At 30.2% G+C, this 21326-nt stretch overlaps 1 protein-coding gene, 1 long non-coding RNA gene and 1 other non-coding gene across 5 annotated transcripts; all 3 read left to right on the forward strand.

Annotated features, from left to right (window-relative positions):
* The first annotated feature begins 8760 nt into the window (after nt 1-8760).
* Nucleotides 8761-10060, forward strand: LOC131637489 (uncharacterized). 2 transcript variants are annotated; one of them, XR_009294347.1, is made up of 4 exons: nt 8761-8842; nt 8944-9066; nt 9393-9786; nt 9873-10060. It is a non-coding gene; the product is annotated as an uncharacterized LOC131637489 (long non-coding RNA). The 2 variants fall into 2 exon arrangements; XR_009294346.1 differs by having other exon boundaries at nt 9393-10060.
* A 2417-nt stretch (nt 10061-12477) lies between these two features.
* LOC131637476 (cleavage stimulating factor 64-like) lies at nt 12478-17813 on the forward strand. 2 transcript variants are annotated; one of them, XM_058908060.1, is made up of 10 exons: nt 12478-12656; nt 12735-12813; nt 12982-13156; nt 13854-13887; nt 14003-14256; nt 14337-14414; nt 15236-15271; nt 15565-16053; nt 16941-17276; nt 17376-17813. In XM_058908060.1, the coding sequence occupies exons 1-10, from the start codon at nt 12620-12622 to the stop codon at nt 17517-17519; spliced, it is 1662 nt and encodes a 553-aa protein (XP_058764043.1). In that variant the 5' UTR covers nt 12478-12619; the 3' UTR covers nt 17520-17813. The 2 variants fall into 2 exon arrangements, with proteins under 2 accessions (XP_058764043.1, XP_058764044.1); XM_058908061.1 differs by lacking the exons at nt 12478-12656; nt 12982-13156.
* A 1233-nt stretch (nt 17814-19046) lies between these two features.
* TRNAL-UAG (transfer RNA leucine (anticodon UAG)) lies at nt 19047-19126 on the forward strand. Its single transcript has one exon. It is a non-coding gene; the product is annotated as a tRNA-Leu (tRNA).
* The last annotated feature ends 2200 nt before the right edge of the window (nt 19127-21326 follow it).

Genomic DNA, 21326 nt, shown 5'->3' on the forward strand with positions numbered 1-21326 from the left:
TAATATTCTTTTTAAATATAATAATAACACGACAACATATCTTTAAAATTACTTTAAACAACTATTAAAAAAAAACTTTACACAAAAATTAAACTCGTCAAGTTTTTGTAATGTTAAGTGAATTCAGTATAATTGATTATTATTATTATAGGCATAATAATATGATCTTTGCTCCAGTGGTATGTGGGATCTTCATTTTTGTTTTTTTATTTTTTATAAAAATAATGAAACTGTTTATTATTCTTTTTCTATAAAAACAATGAAATTTTTTATGGATATGTTTTTGCTTTATTTTGGTTCTTGTTTTAATTATTAGAATATAATCGTAATTTTGACTTCAATTTCTATGATAGTATTCAATTCATGTTCAACTAATTTTTATATGATAAAGATTTAAACACAAATATATTACAAAAACTAAAATGTAATAGGAAGAATTAAATTCAAAATGTTATAATATCATTTAAAAGAAAAACAATTTCTAGAAATAGTTTTTTTTATTGATGATAATTTTTTCTAATTTGTTCTAACTTGAAGTTGATGTTTAACTATATCTTTTTCTTTTCTTTTTTTTGATTTCAACGTGTTTTCAGACCTTTATTGTTAAGTGCATGTTTGGTTTGATTTTTGAAAAGGTCAAAATTAATTCTAGAATGTAGAATCAATTCTGTGTGATTTTAAGATGTTTGGTTTGACAAAAGTAGAATTGATTCTGTCTCCAGAATTGATTCTACTTGAAGCTAGAATTTGTAGCTTTTGTCTCCAGAATTGATTATGGATGATTTTTACACTGTAATTTATTATTCAACTCACTTTTACAAAAATGTATCCAAACATAAATCTATTCTGTTAAACTCAATTCTGCTAGAATCAATTCTATCAAACTCAATTCTACTAAACTCAATTCTGTCCACCGCCAATTCAAATACACCCTAAGATTATTTTATTCTTTTTATCTTGTTGGGTTCTCTCGTTTTGTCATTTCTTGTACATAAAATGATTCTCAATTGTATTTTATAGTACAAGAGTCATGTTTTTCCATGTTCATAAAAAAATTAAAATAAAATAAATGTAGATGTTATGTTATAGAGACTAATATTCATATATCAATCTCAACATTATATATTAATATAATGTTTATAATTTTAAACAGATAGTGGAGCAAGAATCTTTGATGCTTGATACACTGAAGAAAATAAAAATGGCAATGAATAAGGTGAACTATTGATGGAGTAACTTCTTCGAATTTTAAGATAGTTGATATCATATCATCGATGTTAAAAAGAATAACAATGCATTACTATTTAGTATTTAAGAGTATTTTGAACAACATAACTATATTATAAAAAAAAAAAGAAGAATATGTTGCATGTTAAAATTTTGAGTTTTTTAATATTAAATTTTTAATTTTAGTGTTGTAACAGAGCCTGTAAATTATTTAAGGCGACCATAATTATATATAAAAAAAGCATCCAAAAAATGTTCAGATCATCATATATAAAAAGCTATTAGTTGTCATTGTGTCATTTATCATTTTTTTTTTCTGGTACACAGCATTTTTTTTGTTTTTTTAGGCAGCATTACCATTATTTTTTTATTATGTTACATTAGTGTTTTTAAGTTATGTTTTTAAAATTAAACATTAAAAAGTATCATTAGAAGATGTAATTTATACAAGAGCTAATTATTTGTTATCAATTAATTAATTAATTAATTAATTATATGTTTTATAAATAAAATAAAATAAAATAATTATAATATATTAATTAAAAATTGATGTAAAAAGTATACATAAGACAAATATAAGTTATTCATTAAATATTTAAAATTTATTTTGTTAATTATCTTAAGATAATCAATAAATTATTTTTTTTAAAACAATAATTTTGTTTTTCTATATCCTTGTATACTAAAAGCATCTCCAATGGAGGATTGCTTGTTGATTAATTAACCATAAATTACGTTATTTATTTTATTTTATCATTGAAGTTTGCTTAGTTGACAGTGACACTCTAGATGCGTCAAAATAAAAAAAATGTTACTCAAATAAACAATCACAAAAACACATTTTTATCACAATATTATTTTTCATGAAAATGTGAATTTTTTTTACACATAAAAAATCATTTTTCTTTTAATACAAACAGGGTCGGCTCAACTCTTCTTGAGGCTTAAGGCGAAATTCTAATACAATCTCTATAAAATACTTAAAATAAAATAATTACGTTTTTCTTAAATATATTTTTTAAGTTTGATTATTGGAAATTATGTAATATATTATGATTGATTTTGTTTAATATTTTTTATTTCAATTTATAAAAATATTATTTCATCTTAATTTCAAATTTTTAAGTTTATACTATTTTGAAATAAAAACAACAACAATGAATACTTTATATAAACACAAATTATAAAAAAATTAAAACAAAAAATTTGATAGTTAATTCATTAATTTATACATTATCTTTTAAATTGAATGCGTTCTAAAAAAATGCATAAGTAAAACTAATTTATTTTTAAACTTAATTACTTATTAAAAACCATAATAAATACGTGCTAGATTGAAATTTAGATCAATACTCTCTATTCCTTATTATATTGAAATTTAGATCAATACTCTCTCTATTCCTTATTATAAAGGAAGTTAAATTTTTATATTTATTAAATAAATAATATATTTAGTATAGGGTATGTATCAAATAAAAACTTTGGTTATTATAAAAACTGAAAACTTTTAATAACAACCGTACAATTTAAAATCAATGCTCAGATATGCATTTATGTTATATGTATTTAAATCAGAATCTATCTATTAATTATTGTCTCTTAAAATTTCAGTAAAATCTGAGACATTGATTTTAAATCGTACGGTTATTATTAAAAGTTCTCAATTCTCATAATAACCAAAGTTCTCGTTTGATACATCCTCATATAGTCTATATCATTTTAAAAAAATGATATGAAAGAGAAGACTTAATTACAGTTTTGGTCCCTCTATTTTCTCTGATTCACGAAATTGGTCCCCCTATTTTAAATTTAAACAGTTTTAGTCCCCTATTTTAGATTTAAACAGTTTTGATCCTCTTTCATAGCACTTAAAATTAACGATAGTTTCACTTTTTAAATGATAAATTACTTGTAAAACAGGACAAGTCATCATATATAAATTTATTATTGAACTTTGTAGATAAAAATATAAGTCAAAAATAAAAATTCTCATTGAGTTTCTTTGAAAAACCATGAAAGAGGGACTAAAACTGTTTAAATTTAAAATAGGGAGACCAAAACTGTTTAAATTTAAAATAGGGGGACCAAAACTGTTTGAATTTAAAATAAGGGGAATAATTCCGTAAATCAGACAAAATAAGAGGATCAAAACTGCAATTTAACCAAAAGAGAATGAAGTGTGTAATAATGATAGAAAAATCTATTGTCGTGTTCCATTATTCTCTCTCTAAAACTAAATACATGTTGCAAAGAACAAATAAACAAAAGTCATGTGTATAAATGATAGTTGCACAATGTCCGACAAACACTGAACAATGTACTACCAGTTTATAAATTGTATTGATATATTTTCTTAAAAAAATAGCTAATATAAATTACATGTAAAAAGATATATAGGCCTTGCACCTAAAAAAAATAGCTAATATAATTACATGTAAAAAGATATATAGGCCTTGCACGAAAAAGAAAATTTGGAGGCACAAGACAAAGCCCTTGTTTGCGTTCTCCTTGAGCGAGACCTCAATACAAATAAAATAATATAAATTAACGGAGTCAATTTTGTTGAGATTGTAATTTTTTGTATTGAAGCAGGTTGTTCGACAGAAACAAAGGTGTGTTGAATTAACATAGTGTGTGTCGAATTATGTAGTTGTTGAACTGTCGAATGAGTGTGCCTCGATAGGGATTTTGACATAGACCTATTTTGGTAGTTAACAAAATTAGGTATTTTGAGCTTTTGTATTTTGGACTTTGGCTTAGAGAGCCAAGAAACCCGAAATCTATAAATAGGGAGTAACCCCTATTATTGAAAAACACACTTGCAGTTGCAAAGAATAAAATCACAATTTGTGAGTAGAGAAAAACTCTATAGAAAATCTTTTCTTCTTTCCTTATTTTTCGTTAAACCCTAATTCACCTTTCTTCTCCAATTCATCTTTTCTTTCTTCTTCCATTAAAATTGCTGCTCAGAATCATCTTGCAACCAAGGTTGGTTGAATCACTCGAGTGAAAAACAAGAGATTACGATTGGGTTGATTGAATATTGTTCATCAAGATTGATTTGGAATTACTCAAAGTTTTGAGTTTAATTCCAACATCTGGTATCTAGAGCTCTGGCTGAGCGATTCGAGGCAAACAATAGTGATTGCAATGAATCATCCAAATGGGCATTTTCTGGCGAGTCTCCTAATTTTGAAGGGTCAGAATTATGAGAATTGGTGCAAGCAGATGAAGATGGTTTTCTGTTATCAAGATCTTTGGGATCTTGTGAAAGAAGCAGTGTTTTAAAAAACGGTGAGGGTATTGAATCACTAGTTTATTGGTTGAACCACTGAGTCACTGGTCCAACCGCATGACTAAACCGGGCTAAACCAGATAATTCGGTTGAATAAACTGGTCATTATAACAAAATTATATAGGTATAAAAGCCTGTCGAACCAGATGATTCAGTCTCTACAAAATATAACTAGCATTTAATTTATTAAAAAAATATCATATTATAAATAAATTCACAAGTTCATAATTTAAATTCAAATTTTAAACATATGTATCACACATAATAAAATAGCACAAAATTACAATGTATAATTGCAAACAAAGTTTAATCGCAACATAATCTAATTGAATAATTTATATCAAAATAATTTTATTGTTTAGTAAATTTAATTTTAAGAAAGGAAATATTGTTTCAATGTTGGGATCTCCTTCTTCAATATCAAAATCATCGGTAACAAAATCAACCGTATCTGCAATTTTTATTTATTTTAATTTCTTCATTAAAATAATCAAAACGACATCGTTTTAATTTTTTAAAATAAAAAAATGCACTTAAACCGCCAGTTCATAAAAACCGCTAGTTTTCCCGATTTTGACCGGTTCACACAGGTTTAATGACATTTCTAATCCAGCTATTGAACCAGACTGGTTACCTGGCCGGTTCCCGATTCGACCGGTTCATCTGTCCGGTCCGGTTTATAAAACAGTGGAAAGAAGGAGTAACACCGCTTACAAAAAAATGCAACAACTTCATATAATCATGCAGAACTTTTAGCACTACATGAGGTACGTCGAGAATGAATTTAGTTGAAATAATTAATTCAACACATAAAAAATACTTGTGGTCTGTCTTTTGGAAAAATAAATACAACACCATATATGAAGATAATATTGCATATATCTCTCAATAGAAAGAAGGTTACATTAAAGGAGACTGAACAAACACATTTTTTCAAAGTTCCTTTTCACTCATGATCTTTAGAAAAGTGGTGACATAAACCCCAACAAATTTGTTCACGTGATAATCTTGCAGACCTTTTTACAAAGTCACTCACTAGTGAAACTTTTAACCAACTAGTACAAAAGATTAATATTCATTATCGAAGAAATGATCGTTCAACCGAGGGGGAGAAATGAATTCGTTCAACTGGGGAGGAGAAATGAATTTTTCTTAAAAGGATATTGTATTCTTTTTTCTTCACTAGATTTTATTCTCACTGGATTTTTCCTAATAAGGTTTTAACGAGGCATATCCTGAACAAACATCCAAAGGGGACTGTTATGAATAATAGATGATTGTCTCTTTATAATTTCTTTTTTTATTTATAATAATATGTATTGATTAGTAACGAGGTAGTTCCCTCACAAGAATGTTGTAATCTTTTTCTTTCACTATAATTTTGCCCACATGTTTTTTTCTTGTAAGGTTTTAACGAGACATATTCTTTATGGACATTCAAAGGAGAGTGTCATAAATGCCATGATTATGAATGTCCATCAATTAGGAGATTTCATATTGATTTTTCATTTATTACGTATGTCCTATAAACATGACTCATATTTTATTGGAATCACTCATTCAAAATATCAATAATATAATAAACTTACTACTTTTCTTTTTCTCTTATATTGTTTTATTCAGTTTCATAACACCATTAAAATAGTCTTGATTATTAACCACAAAAATGATTTTGACCACTTATTATTCCCTTTTAACAACTTCTATTTTTTTTTTAAAGTTATAATAAAATTAAAAAAAGAAATTAATTTTACAAAATTGGAAAAATATTATTATAGTAAGCATAAATTGATGATTTGTTTGTATCTTATTAAATAATATATGTAAAATATATTTTTTTACCCTGTATTTTGTAGTCGAGATTCATTTTAGTTTCTTAACTTAAAAAAAGATTGTTTGAGTTCTTTAACTATAAAAATTAAATCACATTAGTCTTTTCCGTACATTCTATCTAGGTTTCTATTGTTCTTCAGCTTGTTCCACAAACCCACAAGCATATAAATCCTATAATTGAGCACCAAGAAATCGTTTCTTTATTTTCTTTCTTAAACTCACAAATCCAAACTATTTGGCACCAACCATCTCAAAAGACAGATTGCTTTGGGAACATGTCAGAGAAATCTGTAAGGGGACTATGTTGCAATTTATTGAGCTTAAATATCGACCAAAAGAATTGTGTTCCCATTTACCTTAGAGAAAAACAAAACCTTTTGAATCTCTTGGACTTGTGGACTTCAAATTAGACATCTGATCATGTTTTTCTCTGTGGCCACTTCATCGATGGTGATTAGAGCTTACATCATCCCATTCTTAATAATTTTGTGGCGTGGTTTCCTAATTTGGATGATTCCTTTAATCAAACAATAGTGACCTGCCTAAGGGGAAAACATTTGAAGGGTCGCTTGTGTTGGGAAAAAATAAAACAGAGAAAAAAAATAAAAACACAATAACAACACAGGGACATAACGTGCAAACTCCAAAACCGAAGAAAAATCACAGTCGTTGTCGAACGACAACTAGAGAACAACACTATGTAAAAATTGTTACAATACATATTATACCCTCAACTACCCCGGGTCCCCGGTACACCCACACCCTCTAAAACAAACATATAACTACATCTCAAAACACTCTTATACAAGAGTATAAGAAAATCAAACACAAGCTTAAAGTGTTTTTTCACTGGTGCATCTTGTAACAAGAGAACGCGGATCTTTTATATAGTCTTGGACTCCTCTTCCTTCATAAAATTAAGTGAAGTGGGACTTCAAAGAACTTGAATCCTATATATAGCCATGAACTTCCTCATTCTTCACAAAACTAAGCTATGTGAGACTCCTTCAACATGCATATTTTTAACCAACCCAACAGTTTGTTTGCCGTTTTATTTGATAAACTATTTTTCAATGAGACTTTGATGGGAAGTATGATGGATCTCATCTTTGTGTGTGAGTGGGTGTGTGTGCGTGCGTGTGGTGTTGAAAATCAGATTTTAAAGCTTATGCAACAACTTCAAATTCTTTATAAGATGAATCTTTTAATTGATGACAAAAATAAATGTGACACAATCTACCATATGTTTGTTGTTGCCTATTAATTGAAGGAAGTTTTTTTTATTCATTTGATCACAACTACAAAATGTTCCTTACAATGAATAATTAGAAACATGTTGAAAATCTTTGTACATGCTTTATTTTTGCACCCACAAAAATAAGATGAAAATGATATAACGGAGAAGATGAAGATGATATTAAAAACCTAAAAAATTTATTTTAGTGACCGATTATTCCGTCATTAAATTAATCACAAAAGTTTAATGTTACATGACAGTTGTCACAGTGTAAAAAAGTGACATCTTTTGGACGAAAAAGACTAATTTAATACGATGTTAAAAAATGAAAGACTAAAATAATTTTTTTAAAATTAAAAGATAAAAATAAATTTGAATGTAAGGGATGAGAAGAAAAAGATTATTTTGCCAATAATATAAAATACCATATTGTTAGTAGTGAAAAACAAAAATTTTAGTCAAGATTAATGTGCTTAGGTGTAAATAACAATAACCAAAAAAAATCAAAACCGTATAAGATCTTAGATTGATTTTACTTTCCATTTTAAATCTCAAGATTTTCTAATCATGATCAATCTACTTAGGTGTAACTAATAATGTCGGAAAGATCTAAACCGTATAAAATCTTAGATTTGATCATATATCTTTTATTTAAATTTCCAAATCTTTTTTACCATTGATTTAATTTCCAATACTAGCAAACATTGCATTTATTTATTTCTTGAGTAGGTGAACATAATAATCGTAAATATTTTTCTTACAAATAGAGCACCAGTAAAAGTAAAAACATAAATCCAGCATCCATCAAAATCAAAACCAATAATAAAATCTATAAAATAAGAAAACAAAAGTACCTGGAAAATACTCAATTGCCCTTTGCTAAAAAAATTACACCTAATTGTTTTGGGGGCAAAATGTGTCTAAAAATTACTTTTTGTGACTAAATTCAGAATTTGGCTACATTGAAACTAATAGTTTGGTCTGTTTGTGTTACCATTGGGCCACATATGTACAATATCTAACTATTACAACTAAGTGGTAATAGATGAAATATAATATTGATTTTTAAACCTACTTTTTCGGTGAATAGTACATAAGTCTGCAAAGTTCTGATCACACAGGGCTGGTTTTGAAAACACACTCAACCTCACTTCTCTCTCACCTTAACCCTACTCTCTCTCCTCACGTTCCTCATTTTTTCACAAAACCTTCCACTTTCATCTTCTTCCACCGCTACATCTTCTTCCACCGTCTACTTCTGAAACTCAAATTTCTCATTTCAAAACTAATCTAATCCTTTAGCTTCTATCATTTTAAAACTCAATGTTCTTCTTTCTTTTCTCTATTTCAGAATCGAAGCATAAATATGGATCTGAGGACGAACAAGGGAGTAGAGAATGAAAGGCTACTCCTATGGCGGTGTGGGATTCGTGAGGAACGTGTGGTGGTCGGTCATTATTTATGCGATTTGAAGGTGATGTTTTAAACCTTCACACTAACCTTGCTTCTGATCTGTTATGTTCTTCCTTTTCATCCTCATTTTATTTATTTTTTTTTCATTTTGATACTAAAAATATTAACATTTGGTTATAGATTCTTCGTCAGTGTTAGTTTGCAGAGGCAGACGATTATTATTCAGAAACATGATCAGTTTCAACTTTATCTTCTTTTTTTTCTTCTGATTTGGCCTGTTAATATGTTTTGTATTTGATGGATTTAGAGACTTTCCATCGAGAAAATTCTTTGGTGTTACTTGAAAAAGATGTTGTTGTTAATGTTTGATGTTGTCTATATGTGCAGGTTTTTTACAGGCTTTATTTATATGTGCACATTTTAGGGGTTTCAAAATGTTGGATTCAAATTTGGAGAGGTCAGTCCTTCTGATTAAACTCAGATCTGAGGTATTTATTTAGCAAACTGATCAATATTTACATTCAGTTCTTACTAAAATAATTTCTCTTTGATTTTTCACTAACTTAGTTTTATATGATTCATTATGTATTGTTTTTTTATGTGGAGAAAATAGATTAGATCTACAAAATTAACTTGTGTGTGAGGGTGAAGAAGAAAACAACAACGTAACTTGAATCTAATTTTTTTTTACATGTTTAAAACTAAATTTGTTAGGTACATGCTGAAGCAAATTGGAGTGAATATTGCAAATGTTTATGGGGGTGCTCCTATTAGTCAACATGTTTGTTTTATGTATTGTTTTTTGTTTTATTTTGTTGGTTTATGAGTTTTTATAGTGTTGATTTAGTTCATTGTTTATGACTATAGCCATCTTCGGGTTTTCGAGAGGGGTGTTGATATTCTGGTTGCAACTTTGGAATGTTTGGTGAATATGATTGAGGGAGGAAAGGTAATATGATGTCTATTATTGATGCAACATTGATTTGTTATATACATGAATGTCCCATATTAATAACTTCTTATTGATTTGTCTGCAACATTTATGTTAGAGGTATCACAATCGCGGCAACGGTGGTGGCGGGGATGGTTTTGCGAGAGGTTAAGGTAATCGCAGAGGTTCTGTTTCTACCGTGAATACTTGTGATCTGAATCTCATTAAGTCATCTGAAGTTCATGACAATCACATTGATCATCCAATTCTTATTTACTCTCATGTTGTTTGTGACACAAACAAGACTGTACCAGTTGATAATGATCTATCCATGAGTCATGCTAGACACAAAGACTTGGTTCCAATTTTCAACTATTTCAAATTTAAGGGCTTTTATGTTTTTTTATGTTCTCTACTTTAATTTTATATATGGTTTAGTTAGAGGGAAAGAAACTATGTTCTTCTGGTTTTATTCATGGTTCTGACTGTTTGATTGTTGTTGGTATAAGTGGGATTAGTTATGTGGATGTTACAGTATCTACAGTTTGGGCTATGTGGATGTCGAAAGTTGATTATGCGTTTGCTGATTCCTGTTCGCTTGATATCTCCTCTGGCACCACTGCTTCAACTGCTCTTGTATTTGGGAGGATACTAAAGTTGTATTATTATCATTACTCTTTGGTAACCATATAATGGGCATTTGCTTATTTAGTTATAATTTACTTGGGAAAATCCAAAGAAACTTGGATAGTGTTTTTGTCCTCTCTTATTGGAGATGGAAGGCAAAACTTGCAGAAAGAAACATATATTTGATTTGTTTTACATGTTGCATGATTTCTTTTAAGGTCTTTTCCTCAACTTGAGAAAACTTCATCATTGACAGAAAGTTGAGTGTATAAGTATTATGTATATTTAATGTGCATATTGCAAGTTGTGTATTATATTATTATATTTTTATTGTGTGTATAAATGTGTCTATTTTTTTACCTCTCAATTTTTAAGACAAATTAATGTTAATAATAAGAAAAAAAGTTATGTGCTTTGAATTATGCTTATATTTTGTCATTTGATTTGATACTGTTACGTGCTTTAAAAATGTTACTGAATCAAATTTCTATTGGTATATGAGAAAAAATGTATTGTTGATTAAACTTTTTATAAATGATGTCAAAATACGGGAAAACAATTATATTTATAAACAATATTATTTTTATATAAGAAAAAAATATATTACTGATTTACGTATTTTTATAAATGATGTCAAAATTTTGTTTTTGTTTTATTATTCTTTTATTACATTGTTTCTTGGAAATTCAACTTTGTAACAAATAAGTACATTGATTTTTTTTTTTTTTTCATGTTATAAGAGACTACTATCAAATAAGTACATTTTTTTTAAATAACCAAAATAAAATGAGAAGTTTTGATATTTAGAATTTTTAAATTTGTTTTTTATCTCTTACAAGTTACTACACAATCAAAGCACATCAGTACAAAATAAATGTTCAACATCCTACATTACTCCATATTCCAACATAAATAAAAGAACATAATTATAATTAAATATAATAGCAAAAATGCTATTAATTACAAATGAATTTGAGAATTTGTTATTAAGGCTAATCATTTCAACATAATGATAGAGTTATACGTTTCTTAAATGATAGAAATGGTAGAGTTAAAATTTTAATTGCAAGATGAATATTTATAATAAATAGTAATGATTAAGGTTTCAAAATTTTAAATATGCACTAATTAGAATTAGAATTGAATTATATATAATTATTGATATTAAATAACGAGTAATGGTGTTTTAAATGTACATATATATATATATATATATATATATATATATATATATATATATATATATATATATATATATATATATATATATATATATATATATATATATATATATATAATATATATATATATATTTCAAATACTTTTTCAGATATTATCATTCATCAAATTAATTATATTTTTAATCTATCAATAAATAAAATAATTGTAATAAATTTATTGAACATACTTTTTTTCCATTTCTTTATAATATATAAGGTTCTGTTTGGCAAACCATTTTTATATACGAGAATAAATTTACTATTAATTCAAAAAAATAAAATTTATATACGGGAATAAATTTACTATTGATTCCAATGATTTTATAAAGAATGTCAAAACAAAAATAATATTTACTCAAAAAATAATATTTACATACGAGAAATAAATACAGGAAAACATATTTTTATATACAGAAAAATAATAATTATTGTTCAAAAAAAATGTCTTTTTAAAAATATTATGAATTACTCAAGGTGGCCGACAAAAACCTAAATATTAGTGGTTTATAAAAAACTCCTATATTATATTGTAACACATTTAATATTTTAAATTTTAACTTATATATTAATCTTAAACTTCTTTTTTATCCTTTTTTTTATAATTTATTTTAATTTTTTCTATTATTTTTGAATTCCAAATTTTAACTGGTAACATAAAACCGGTCCACACCAGAACCCGTGCGGAGGCACGGGTTTCACACTAGTTAAAATAAAAATCGAAGTAAAATAAACCCTCGCCGAAGATCGGAACGGAGCGTTTTGGGAAGAAAACGTGGTAGTGAGGAGGAAGAAGATGGAGCAACGCTTCACCTTCTTCTTCTCTGGTTGATCCTTTCATGGCCTCCTCTCAGGCCCAACATCGCTGTGTCTTCGGTATGGTTCTCAATTGTTCTTTATTATTGAAATTTGTGACCTTTTCTTTTGTTGATTTTGTTGTGAATTTTTTTGCAGTTGGGAATATACCGTATGATGCAACGGAAGAACAGCTTATTGAAATCTGCCAGGAAGTTGGTCCGGTAGTTTCTTTCAGGTTAATTTTAATCGTTTTTGTTGAAAAAATTGAATTTTTTTAATTAATTCTTGATTTCTTCAACTCTGCAATTAGGGGAATGTGTCTTTGGTTGTGGATATGTACTATTTTGAGAATAAAGTTCTATTTTTTTTGGGTTTAAGTGTGTTGATTTTGTTTTATCTACAGATTAGTTATTGATAGAGAAACTGGGAAACCGAAAGGTTATGGATTTTGTGAGTATAAGGATGAAGAGACGGCTTTAAGTGCTCGTAGGAATCTTCAGGGTTATGAGATTAATGGTCGTCAATTACGTGTTGATTTTGCCGAAAACGATAAAGGGAACGATAGAAATAAAGATCAGGTATATTGTCTCAACTTTTTGAACTAGTAACTTAAGTAGTTTCGTAAATCGTTGCTGGGTTTTCTTTTAGACTTTGTTTGGAAGTTAGTAGGGAAAGATAAGGGAAGGGGAAGGAGAATGAGGGGGTAAGATTCCCAACCTATTTGAGTGTTGAATCTCCTCAATTTAGGAGAACATTAGAATATGAGTGAAGGAGGTTGTTGGAAAGTTTTGAAAGTTCCCCCAAACCCTTTCCAGTTGTTTAAAACGCTCTCGAACAAGGAAATCATATAACATAGCTTTCCCCCATTCCCCTCTGAAAACCTGCTCCGGAACAAACCCTAATAAAAAAAACTGCAGCAAATCAGCTCAAGAGAAGCTCCATCCCTAACTATCTTTACGGATACATGCCTTGAAAGTCATGTATTATGGGACACGAGTTATCTTATTCTTATTATGTTTTTTGACCAATTAAATTGAACTACTGACAATCACTTGAAGCCATTACGAAAATAATAGAATGATGTGATATGTTATAATTTACTATAAATTTAAAAACTGGTGTGAAGGGCGTTTAGAACACCATAAAGATTCCGTTGCTGTTTTCTTCTACCCCCATCCAACTCATTTTTTGCAAGCTTGTGTAGGTTAAAAATAAGTTGCGGGCTTCATGTCAATTCCATCACTGATTATAATGTTTCTTTTTCTATTACTGCAGGGTCGCGGAGGACCAGGAATGACGCCAATTGTTGGTCAGTTCTTTATAACCTCTATACTTATATCCTGTCACAAACTACCTTGTGTAGTTAATCACTGGTTTTTTGGTCCCATGTTTTCATTTTCTCCTTTTTTTTTTTACTGTTAAAGACCCTCAGAAACAAGTAGGCATCCCAGTTGTCCAAGGGGAATCTGCTCAAGCAGCTCAACATCAACCTATTGGTCTTCATTTTGCCACAACAGCTGCAGCTGTCATGACTGCAGCTCTAGGTGGCGCTCAGACTGGCATCCAGTCAAATCAAAATGGTTTGCAGAATCAGTCAGCATTTACAAATGATCCTTTAACTTCGCATCTCGCCAAAATGTCTAGGAGTCAGCTGACTGAGATAATCTCTGAGGTTAAGGTAATATTCGGTCATGCTAACTTCTTTTTCCTATATAACCTTTTATTTTCTTGACTTATATGTTCTTGTTATGATTGTAGGGAATGGCTACACACAACAAGGAAATGTCCCGCCAGCTGTTACTTTCAAGGCCACAGTTGCCCAAGGCTCTTTTTCAGGTATAAACTTTTCTCCCATATCATCCCTTGTGTACATAAATGCAAACACAGCATTATTTGATAACAGACTTGTCTCTATTTACATATTCTTGTATGTTTTCGATATAATGTATTCCTTTATTCTGACAAAATGCTTGATGTCTAATTGCTAAATGAGGGGGATGAACAAATGTGAATAGAATGGTAAGAACTAAGATAGTTGAGTAGTGGATAATGATTTAAAATCAAATAGACACGGTTGAAACATTTTCTTAAACAAAAGAGGAATGAATCATCGGATAAACATAAACTGTATTCATATTTTTCAAATTAAGTGTGGCAATGAGCTGTAAGTTTGTTTTAGGTGTGAAATTCTTCACCTTATCTGTGACACAATGTATTGGGAAGCATTGTGAGAATTTTCCGCGCAAGACGCTTTGCCCGTACAATTTGTTATGTTACGTGACATGGGTTGGGCCATTGGGATTTGTTAGGCAAACATTTCAGCTAAATTTGTCTAAAGAAATAAGTAGAGACAACTATAGTTTAGATTTTGTTGGCATGTTCTAAATATGAGAGCTTAAGCAAAATTGTCTTATTTTTTACAAATTGAAGCATTTCTGATCTTTCTGTTCTAAGTTAGCTTGTGTTGCCATGTTGTATCTAGCAAAAATATTTGTTAGTTTATTGAAATATATAATCTGGCTATTTTTTTTGCCTCTATGTTGAAAGTTCTAACCTCCACATACATATAATTTAGTTTCATTGGATCTATAACTAGAGTTTAATGTTTTAAATAGTTTCTTTGATCATGAAATAATCATAATTTGTTGCACTTGCAGGCTCAGATAATGCTAGGGATGGTCACCCCTTCAATGGTTTGTTCTGTTTCACTACTTTTTTTTTTTTTTTTTCAGATTCCACTCTATTTTGGCAAATTTTTGTCATCCATGACTGAAGATTAACACCAGCTTACAAAGTCTTATAATCTTAAAAAATTGATGATCTATTAATGTAGGGATTAAACTTAAAATGTCATAATTTTATCAGGACTAAAATAATATCAGACTACTAAAATATATGTTCTTCTGTAGCTTACTTTGCCCATATTTTTCAGCTATCTCAATCAAGTTTACATTATTAACTTAATTTTTAATGATACCTGCTGCAGCTACAAATGCCAAATCTTAGACAAGTTTCAGATCAAACCTCACAGTTGATAAACGAAGGCCACATTGGTCAGACTCAGCAAACATTGGCTCAAACCATGGCTGGTCTACCTCCTTATGGACAGAGCAAATTGCAGTCTGGTTTGACACCTTACATTCAAGAAGGCCAAGCCAACACTCTACCTCATAATTCTTTGGGTCCTAATCAATTAACCGCAAATCCAAGGCCTCCACTGCAGACTCGAATTCCCCTTCAACATCCCCCAAGCAACCATTTCGCACAGCCTGGAACAGGGCAGAATAATTTAATACTTCCTTCTGTACGTCCCCTGACTTTGGGCAGTTTGTCTGTTAGGCCTCCAATTCAGCCAGTAAATTCAACTGCAATGAACCAGCAAATGCATGGCTCTTTCCTTCAGCATCCAGTCCGTGTTGGAAGCTCAACTGTCTCGCATAATCTTCAAATGGTTCGTCCAGATGCAAGCTTTCAGGTGCCCTATTTTGCTTGAGTTATTTTGTCTTCAGATGTTGCTTTGATGCAAGTATTCTTGAAGAATATGTGTAAAACTAGGTGTGTTCGTTTTAACCGGATAAGTAGGATATCCATAACCGGCTACAAAAAAACTGGATAATTTTATTAAAACTTTTTAACCAGTCCATATATTGGTTTTGTTGGATGACCATAACCAAAAATATAACCCTTTAATAATGAACAAAGTCTTGGAATTTTTCCAAATAGTTTTTTCTCTCTCGCTAAACCCACTCTCTCTCCAATATTTATCGGTTTCCAATCTATCTGTGCAACTTTCTTTATATTATTTCATTATTCAAACCGATTTCATAACTTTTGTTCTCAAAAAAATATATGTTTCCTTTTGAATATTTTTTTTGTCTATTTCGCGTGTGGCAATCAGAGTTTGTTGACTCATATTTTTCATGTCAGTTAGTTTCGTATAAAAATGATTTATGAGATCACTCTTTGAATGACCTACCTAGATTAGTTGAATAATTTCATCGTTTATTTTTTTAATTCCACGATCACAAATCTGTATGTGTTAAGCTTCCTCGAATCAATCTTCTGTTTCCATTTACTATCTCTGTAATTGCATTCAGTGAGCTTTTTAATTGGTCTGCACACCAATCTGAACAAAACTGGTTCGTTGAATAATATCCGGTTATAAAACTTGTTATGTTTTTCTCAAACTGGTTTTTGGAAAAGGTTGTAAAATCCAATCCATTTTAATGATTATTGTATGAACACCTCTTCCTAAGTAAATCCTTAAGTTGATATTAGAATTTACCATGAGTTTAGTTCCATTAATCTTGCTTTGTCCATTTACTTTAAGAGTAACGTACCTAACTTCCTTTTATTAAACAGGCTGACCCCTCCATGTCATCTGGTACTTCCCAATTATTTAGTAAGGAAGGTGATAGATCTTCCAAAGCTCCTGAGGATTGGACCAAAAACAGTAGTAATTATTCAAACATGTCTGCGGGATTAGAGAATATAGGCATGACTCGTGATACTCCAGAATCCTTCAATCGCCCATTAAAGCTCACTAGATTGAATGATGGAAGGAAATCCTCTCTCGCATCCGGGACTTCAGACGTGCCTGTCTCCAACGGATCATCTCATGTTCCTGGAAGTAGCTTAGTACCTGCACCTGCAGTTCCTAAAGCAGAAGTGCGGCAACCTGACCAACAATCTTCACAGGTATAATTTTCTCAACCATGAATTTTCTCTTGCTTCCCCGTCTAATGTTGTTATTCTGATTACTTTTACGACATTCTTATTATATTTGGTTTGTTTCAGCTTCCATCTGATGTGGAGTCTGTTTTGCTGCAACAAGTACTGAATCTAACACCGGAGCAATTGAGTTCCCTGCCACCAGAGCAGCAACAACAGGTCATCCAACTCCAGAAAGCTCTTAAGCGAGATCAGATGCAACCTGCATAACAAACAGGAGCACACACAATTCAAATATGCAGCAGCTATTTACTTCAGGCGAAGGTGGTCGGTCCGTTTTGCCTATTCAATTTCCTGAAGATGATTTTGCAGAAACTAAGTCTGCAGCTTGTAAATTAGCATTTGATGTAGATTAGGTTTCGAAATGATATTCTTTTGAATAGTATTTAACTTTTTTTATTTAGCATTTGTTGAGATGAGGAGCTCTAATGAGCGAGTGTACGAAATCATTAGAAGAGATATACTGTACAATAATAATAATTATGCTCATTAAAATTTTGTTTATGTTGTGTGTTTCTGTGTTGTAGATTGAGCATCTTTGGTGTTTATTTGAATGAGTAACGTTATGCATTAATATATGTAGTAATCTCTTGCTCAAAGTTGGTCTCTATTGCTGAGAACACTACAAAGTTAGACAACACTATATATATTTTGTGTGAATAACACTCAATATTCTAAAAACAATGGAATTCAGCTTACAATAACAACCAAACTTTATCTCACTAGATAGAAACGGTAAAATGGATCAATTTCTGCTATAATATGGATCAATTTCCAAACTACATAGATTAGGAAAATTGTTAAACGTTATAAAAAAACTGAGACATAAATAGATGAAATTTTAAAAAAACAAACTCAAATAGAGAGATAATAGCCTCAGTGTTAATGGCCTCAATCCATTGTTGGGATTTAGTATTTGTAAGAAGTGGGTTTCCATGAAATTGTTTGGATGACAGGAACTTTAAGATTTAGATAATTTATCTTAGACAATAAAAGAAGAAATAGAATATAAAGGAGCAATAGCAAAATCATGTTTTAGTGGATATCCTAAAGGTATCTTGGTGGCTTTTTCTGCCTTATCGATTTTCTGGTGGGTATTACTACAGATGGTGGTGAAAGCTCAGAGATTGTGATCATTTTTTTTCCTGGCTTGCTCGTGGCCATATTCGTCAGGGACATCAATGAAGGTTACATCCTCAATTTTTTGTGAATTTCTCAAAAGTGTTTCTGTTACAAGTCTGAGCATTATATGGAAAAACATGTTTATAGAATATGACATTTTTAAAGATGACAGTGCATCTAGTTTTCAAATAAAAAATGAGATATTTTCTAGTTTTTGTATGTCAAGTCGTATCATAAAAACATGTTCTAGGCAACTAATCTAAAACAAGCATTAAGAACAAAGAATCTTAAATATTAAAATTTAAGTAGAAGTACATAAAACTCTACGACAGTAATAATATATGAATATAATGATGGCTATACTTAATCCCAACAAAATAAAATTAGTTACGTTTACTCATCGTAGCTTTACAATTAAACTCTAGAAGAAAGAGGTTGGACAACATCTGCAATGATCCTCGAGCAACACTTCTACCTTCATTCTTTGCTTGTAGGAAAAAGTCTTGGCAAAGTCTTTGCAAGTTGCTTGCTGGTTTTTCATTCCTTTTCAACTTTTCACTTGTTTTTGGTTAATATTTGATATAAGTAACGAAAGTTGATAAAATTATATATCAAGACAGTTTGGCCGAGTGGTCTAAGGCGCCAGATTTAGGCTCTGGTCCGAAAGGGCGTGGGTTCAAATCCCACAGCTGTCATTTATTTTTTATTTTCTTTTGGTGATTTTCTTTCTTTTTGTATACTTTGACATTTGATTTCTTTTTTCATTTTATTTTGTCAAAATCATATTCCTTTCCTTTCTTTTCACCATTACTATTTTTTTTTGTTGGAAATCTTGGTAATCGGCCTTGCGACCGACTAATCCAAGAGGGATCAATCCCACTGTCCACTAGCGAGGGGCCCTTTACTACTTGATTTTCCTTTTCACACATTTCCTTTTCTCCCTACTTTATTTTTGAAATGCCCTTGCATTTTTAAGTGCGCTCGTATCCTTAAGTGGTGATTTTAATTCTAATCCCATTTTCCAAAGTCCTGTAACGGGCCTCTCGCTATTCGGGAAGCCACATTTTGACTTTTTGTTTTCTACTGGGCACGTTGGACAAGCACTAACATGTGCCAAAGTGCGCTTAGTGAGTCTCCTTTTAGATTGCCTTGGGATTTTGCTTCTATCACTATGATTTTTGATAAAGTTAAAAAACTAACTAGAAAAACTATCAAATTTGGTTGGATTGTCACCCAACAAGCGCTTATTTAACGTTAGTAGCTTGATGGTAGTCAGTGTCAAGCAATACCTATTACCCTAAAACATATCTCACAACCTTTGATTTTGACCTTCACTTGACCTTTATCAATGTCCACCAACATCCTTGTGGTTTTCATAAATGACCTTCTCAGAATGAGAGGTATCTTTGGGTTGGACTCAATGTCTAGCACCATGAAATCTACATAAATGAGAACTTATCAATTCTGATCAGTACGTCTTTAATAGTTTCCACTGGTTTCCTGCAAGTTTTGTCCTCCATTTGCAGTGTTGGTACAATTGGCTCTACTTCAAGGTTACCAATATTTTGTACCACTCACAATGATTATATTTACACTTGCACCCAAGTCAATGTGTGCAATTTCAAATTCTATGCCACTTATAGAGACAAGTAATTTGACTACATTAGGGCCTGCTTCTTCTTGGGGTAGAGTTTATTGGATAACTTTGTAGCTTTCCTCTTGCGATTCTTCTTCTTCTGGTCCTTCTATTTCTCCTTCCTTGACTGCAACAATAATGATATGTTCATTCTCAACCAAACTACATTGCTATTTTGGATTTGTTTATGTGTTAGCACTGAATATGTTATTTCGGATATCAACTAACTATTAAGCTAATTGGTCAACTTGCGTCTCAAGTGTCTTTACGGAGTTTTTAATATTTTTTTGGCTGGCCATGGACACATGCATAAACTGATTAAGTAAATCCTCCAACTTTGTTGTTTTGTCTTGTTGTGGAGGTGCTTGTGTATAATGTTGAAAAGATTGTATATTGAATATACCAACTTCAAATCTACATCCTTGATTGAAGTTGTTGTTCCTTGGGAAGTTGTTGTTTGGATACCGTCCAGGCCTTTGTTGATTGTCTACATAATTTCCTGGCCTAGCGAGCCTTGCTTGTAGGAAAGAGTCTTCGCAAGGTCTTTGCATGTTTCTTGATCAGTTTTCAGTTTTTGGTTAATGTACAAGTAAAAAGTCAAAACAAATGTTTTATCATTTTTCATTGATTAACCGGGAGTTCTTATATTGATTGCTTGTAAAATAAGTCAATAAATGTCTACGTATTTCAAGTAATTTTGACACTTATCATTTTTTTAAAAGTTTGTTTATTAAATAAGTGGCATGAAAACGAATGACAAAAACATTTTGAAAGTTTATAATTAAAGAGTAAGGCTATAGTGACATTAAACAAATGTCTATGTTTTCTTTCAACAATATAATTTTGTTGAGGTATGTTTACGCATGAAGTTTGATGGAGAGTTCCTAAGAATTCATTGCATAATGGCATGAGAAGTCAACTCCATTGTCACTTCTAAATCTTTTGGTTTTAGGGAAAAATTGAGTTAAAACAAAATTATAAAATGTTTAAATAATTGACCTAGTATCATATTTGTTTGTCATTGGAAAAGTCCAAACAAATATGATAATACATTTACCCACAATTGTTTAAAAAAATGAGAATCCATCCCTGGATAAAGTGTTGACAGGACCCAAAATATTCATATGAATAAGGTCAAATGCATGTATATTTGTAGTAAGACAATGATGAAAATGTAATTTGGTTTGCGTAGCTAAATGACAAGATTCACAAATCATATACCTTACGAAAAATATAAGAATTTTTTTCTCATATTGTGA

Source organism: Vicia villosa, unplaced genomic scaffold (genome assembly GCF_029867415.1).
Source record: "Vicia villosa cultivar HV-30 ecotype Madison, WI unplaced genomic scaffold, Vvil1.0 ctg.002011F_1_1, whole genome shotgun sequence".
NCBI lineage: Eukaryota > Viridiplantae > Streptophyta > Magnoliopsida > Fabales > Fabaceae > Vicia > Vicia villosa.